Source organism: Colossoma macropomum, unplaced genomic scaffold (genome assembly GCF_904425465.1).
Source record: "Colossoma macropomum unplaced genomic scaffold, Colossoma_macropomum, whole genome shotgun sequence".
NCBI lineage: Eukaryota > Metazoa > Chordata > Actinopteri > Characiformes > Serrasalmidae > Colossoma > Colossoma macropomum.
Window position 1 is genome coordinate 46029921 of NW_023494785.1, and position 5559 is coordinate 46035479.

At 50.5% G+C, this 5559-nt stretch overlaps 1 protein-coding gene across 2 annotated transcripts; it reads left to right on the forward strand.

Annotated features, from left to right (window-relative positions):
• The first annotated feature begins 499 nt into the window (after positions 1-499).
• sp8b (sp8 transcription factor b) lies at positions 500-3360 on the forward strand. 2 transcript variants are annotated; one of them, XM_036580095.1, is made up of 2 exons: positions 500-767; positions 1225-3360. In XM_036580095.1, the coding sequence occupies exons 1-2, from the start codon at positions 693-695 to the stop codon at positions 2533-2535; spliced, it is 1386 nt and encodes a 461-aa protein (XP_036435988.1). In that variant the 5' UTR covers positions 500-692; the 3' UTR covers positions 2536-3360. The 2 variants fall into 2 exon arrangements, with proteins under 2 accessions (XP_036435988.1, XP_036435996.1); XM_036580103.1 differs by having other exon boundaries at positions 500-614.
• Positions 3361-5559: the final 2199 nt, after the last annotated feature.

The following is a 5559-nucleotide window of genomic DNA, read 5'->3' on the forward strand; positions in this document are numbered from 1 at the left end:
GATTTGGGCCAAACTTTCCTAAACAAAGCGGATTCATTCCTGTAAATGTAATAATCTGGTCAGATTAACTAAATTAATACACAAACTAGTAAACAAACAAATAAAAACTTTCCATCTCCGGCTCTGTTAGCAGTGGGCGTGGAGCGCGCGCTGCTCGCTGTATCACACCGGCAACGTCACGCAAGGAACGCCTGCAGCGTGAACGTCCCGCACGCTCCGATTGGTCCGCGGCGTCACAGCGGCACTTCAAAGGCAGCGCGAGGAGCGGCGGGGGGAGTGGGCGGAGCACTGCAACAGCTTTACAGAACAGAACAACAGCAACAACGGAGTCATAAACAGAGAGAGAGAGAGACAGAGAGAGAGAGAGAGAGACAGAGAGAGAGAGAGAGAGAGAGAGAGAGAGAGAGAGAGATACAGAGAGAGAGGGAGAGAGAGACAGAGAGAGAGAGAGAGAGAGAGACAGACAGAGAGAGAGAGAGAGAGATACAGAGAGAGAGGGAGAGAGAGACAGAGAGAGCTAGAAAGACAGAGAGAGAGGGAGAGAGAGACAGAGAGAGGGAGAGAGACAGAGAGAGAGGGAGGACGCTGCTGCGATGGCTACTTCGCTGCTCGGGGTGAGTTTCAGGAGCTCGTGGCTAATTTAACTGCTCCTCTGTTTCGTGTCTTCTGCTGAGCGCGCGGGGCAGAACTGCATGCTTCAAGGAAAAGCGCGTGAGGGGGAAGAGAGCGGCGCACGCGGAGACTGCAGTACTCTTCTCATGTGCCTAGTACGTGTGTGTGTTTGTTTACTCGCCTCTCGCGCTGTTTTGTTTGTATGATATTTACTGAACTGAGTTTCTGCTGAACTGCTTCAGCAGCGCGCGCGCAAACACTCTCCAACGAACTGTCCACTCACCTTCGGCTCGCGCTCCTCTCGCCTTCTTCTCCTTCTTCTCTAACTCCCTTTTCTTCGTTTCCTCTTTCCTTCTCTCCGTTTTCATCTCCTCGCATCTTCTCTAATTCTTTTCTTCTTTCCTCCTCCTTTTCCTTCACTTTTATCTTTCTTCTTCTTCTTCTTCTTCTTCTTCTTCTTTCTTCTTCTTCTTCTTTTCCTTCTTCATTTTCATCTCCTCCTCCTCTTCTTCTTCTTCGCCTTTTCTTCTTCTCTTCTTCTTCTCTTCTTCTTCTTCTTCTTTTTCTCTTTCTTCTGCTCCGTTTTCATCGCCTTCTTCTTCCTATCTCCAGGAGGAGCCGAGGTTGGGTTCCACTCCATTGGCCATGCTGGCTGCAACGTGCAACAAGATTGGGAGTGCGAGCCCTTCTCCCTCCGCCGTGCCAGACAACCCCTCCTCCTTCGCCAAGAGCTTCCAGGGCTTCCACCCGTGGAAGCGTGCGGCACTGACCGGTAGTGGCAGCAGCAGTGGCAGCAGCTGTAGTGGTGGAGGTGGTGCGAGCTCAGCCCTGGTCTCCTACGGTGCAAGGAGCAATGGAGTCGGAGTCGCAGGTGGCAGTGAGTCACTGTGCACGAGTGGTGCCACGACGGCGGGCGGCTCAAGTGCCTTCTCGCTCACGTCGTCATCCAGCGCATCATCCGGGTCTCACTTCTCCAGTGACTACTCCGTCTTCCCTTCTGGCAGCTCCCAGGATGTCTTCCTGTCCACCAAGGTGGATGGGCTGCAGGGCATCTACCCACGCGTGAGCGTTGCCACACACCCATATGAGCCATATGCCTCAGCATGGTGGGACGTGGGCGCAAGTTGGGTGGATGTGCAGGGTGCGGGCACACAGCCCCAGGCTCCTCCGCTGCATGCAGGGCCATCTCTGCACTCGCCACTGCATGGCTACGGGTCATCCTCGGACTTCGCAAGCCTGAGCCATGCGGCGTTCGGCACCGGCACATCACCACACCTGTTGAGCGGGCAGCACCTGATAGACGGGTTCAAGCCCATGCTCTCGTCACCATACGGGGACTCATGCGCGTCCGGAGGGGCCATGCTGACTGCAGGGGCTCCACCACCATCCTCCTCATCATCCTCATCATCACCTCGCTCCTCTGCGCGCCGCTACGCAGGTCGCGCCACCTGCGACTGTCCCAACTGCCAGGAGGCTGAGCGGCTGGGACCTGCGGGTGCCGCAAGCATGCGCAGAAAGGGACTGCACAGCTGCCACATCCCAGGCTGCGGGAAAGTGTACGGCAAGACATCGCACCTGAAGGCACATCTGCGCTGGCACACGGGCGAGCGACCGTTTGTCTGCAACTGGCTCTTCTGTGGTAAACGCTTCACACGCTCCGACGAGCTCCAGCGCCACCTGCGCACACACACCGGCGAGAAGCGCTTTGCATGCCCTGTGTGTGGCAAGCGATTCATGCGCAGCGACCACCTCAGCAAGCATGTGAAGACGCACAGCGGCACTGCGGGACCTGGGGGCTCCGGAGGGGGCTCCGGGGGGTCAGGAGGGGGCAAACGGGGCAGCAGTGACACAGATAGCGAGCAGAGTGGGGCAGGCAGCCCTCACTGCGGGACACCCGAGCTACTGCAGCCCGCGGAGGCATGAGCCCATGCACCCCCCAACCTGAACCTGCACTGGGGAGTTGATTCACCCCAAACCAGGGCAAAAAATGGATCTGGACTGGGGGGCTGATTTGCCCCATCCCAGGGTGAGAAATTAAACTGGACTGGGGGGCAGGTTTACCCCAAACCAGGACAAAAAATGGACCTGGACTGGGGGGCTGACTGACTCCACACCAGAGGGAGGAATTGGCCTGGTTTGGAGTGTTCATTTTCCCCAAACCAGGGCTAAAAGTGGACCTGGACTGGGGGGGCTGGTGTGCCTCAAATCAGGGTAAAATGGGACCTGCACTGGGGGGCTATTGTACCTCAAACCAGGGTGAAAACTGTACCTGGATTTGTGGGGGTGGGCATAACTTATCCAAAACCAGGGCAAAATGGCTTTGGACTGAGGGGCTAATTTACTTAAAACCAGGGCAAAAAGTAGACTTGCACTGGGGGGATTCTTTGCCTCAAACCAGGCACAGAAATATACCTGGATTGGGGGGCTCATTTACTCCAAAGCTGGGCAAAAATGGACCTGGACTGGGGGGACTGGTTTGTCCCAAACCAAGGCAAAGAAGAGACCTGGACTGGGGGGCTCATTTCTTATCCCTGGGCAAAAATGGACCTTAACTGGGGGACCCCTTATTTGAAGAAATTAGCTGGATTGTCCAGCTCATTCATTTACCCCACTGCAAGAAAGCAAAACAAACAAACAAACAAGCAAATAAACAAAAAATCCAGCTCTTTTATTCCCCGTGCGCGCTGCCCCAAACCAGGACAAACATATAACAGAAATGTACCTGCAGGACAGCTAACTTATGTGTCCCCTCCGGAGCTGTGCTGAGCGTGAGGGGGCTGGAAACTCCAAACAGGGTCCATAAAAACGGACGGAACTTCGGGCCGTTTTACAGGATATTTACTGGACAACAAGAACAACACAAAAAAGTAGAAAAGTGTCCCCCTGGGGCAGCTCTGTCCCGGACCAGCTCCGCGTGAACTGTTTGGGGGACAGATTGCGTAGAGCGCGCGGTACTGTTGGGTACGTACTGCCTAAAGCCTCGTTTGCTTTGATGTTAAAATCTCTTTTAATGTCACTGAAGCGGTTCTTCTTCCTGCTGTTTGCTGTTTAGATTATTTTCTCCAAACCAAACCGGCACTTTATCACTCCGAGTCTGTGTGGCGGGATAAACCCCGCGCGCTGCCTCGTCCTTCATCTCTCTCATTTTGGGGAAATTTAAAAATAGCCTCTCTGTACAGAAATGTCCTGGAACTCAGCGCGCGCTGAGCACGTTTGTATGAAATGTACTTGTTTCCCCGGCTGTACAGGCCGAACTGGAGTGTGTAGAATAGTCCGGAGGTTTATTGCGCGCGACTGTGAAAGTCTGGCTGGTGTATTATTGGTTTGTATAGTATTTTAGTTGTTTATTGACTCTAGTAAATATCCAGAACTGTATGCGAGTGAATTTCTTCTGTCAACACGTCTTATTTATCCATCCTGAGTTGGACTGTTTTTGGGGAGTCTTTTTGGTGGTGGTGGTGGTGGTGGTGGAGTGGGGGGTGGGGGTGTGGGGGGGTCGATCTACACCACAATCGCACTTTTAAAACTGTAACGTCAAAATTTCTTCCATGTTTTTGGTTTTGTTGCAGATTGATGTGCGCATGCAGCTGTAAGCGTTCATTTCTCAGCCGTAATGTTATGTTTGGTAAAGTTTGGCCTTCTGAGAATTTAAGCCACCAATAAAGTCACAGCGGAGACAACTTTGTCTTCAATGTCACTGTAATCTCCAGATTTCTGGCGCAATTTCACTGCATTATTTAAAAAATCTAAACTTCTAAAACGGAAAAGCAGATGAAGCTCGTCAAGCCTCAGTTATGTTGAGATTTGGCTGAAATCATCCGTTTCCCAGAGATACAAACGCTGAAAGTGTAATAATAATAATAATAATAATAATAATAGAATCAAAATTATGTTACATTTTTGTTTTTTCCATTTTTTGTTCCAATTAAAAGCCAGTGGACTAAAACCTCATTACACTGAACACTGAGTTTATAGGATACATTATATATTATACATGTACATTCAGTCGCGTGCAAAAGTTCGCGCGCTCCTGGGCAAATGAATAGAAAATGAATGTAGAAAACTGTGATGTTTCTGTGCTGCCGAAATTATTTTCACTTAGAAAATCAACAAAACATGGTGCTAAAACTTTTGCACAGCGTTCAAGAGTTCGGAGTCTCTTGCTTTGATAATAATTTAGTTTTATATTAACGTACAGAGCGCGGGGTCAACTGTAAATCCGTGAACAGGAAGTGAATAAAATCCTGAGCACGCGCTGCAGTTAATAATGTACGTTTATTTGTGGTTTTTAGATTTGATCACCGCTTTTGAAAAGTGATGAATTTTGGATTTTAATTTCATTTGAACTTCTGCGGCTTTCTGAGTTTTAGAGTCTCAGTCTTCAGCTCTGTCCGTCATTCTGTCCGTCATTCTGAAAACATCCGGCGTTTCTACACTTTTTTAAAATTTAGAATAATTTTATTCGTTTTTATTTATGATTGAAAACTTTGACTCCAGTCGTGCGCGCGCAGTGAAGGTGGGCACCTTGTTCTGTAGAGGAGCTTCTGGATCATCTGACCAGGTCAAGCTCGTGTTTATTAGTGTCCTCGTGAAACGTCCTTCAGCAGCACTGAGTGTCCGACAGTCTGGAGTCTGATCTGTTTAAGAAAGTCTGGAGTTCAGAAACGGAGAGTGAACAGCTCCGCGCGCTCAGGCTGATCTGCAGAACCAGGAGAACCAGCTGCTCACCTGCTCGGAAAAGCCGCGCGAGCTGCTGTTTAACGCAGCGTCGTATTTTCTTTTTCTAGTTTTTTTAAACTCTATTTGTGGAAAATCGCGCGGATAATCTGATCGTCCTGATCGGAGCTGAATGCGGCTCCACCTTTAATCAGCCGCTCTGTGAAGTCCGCGCGAGGCGACACGCGGTTCACCTGAAGATCTAAAACAGTTCGCAAAACGGAGCAGTGC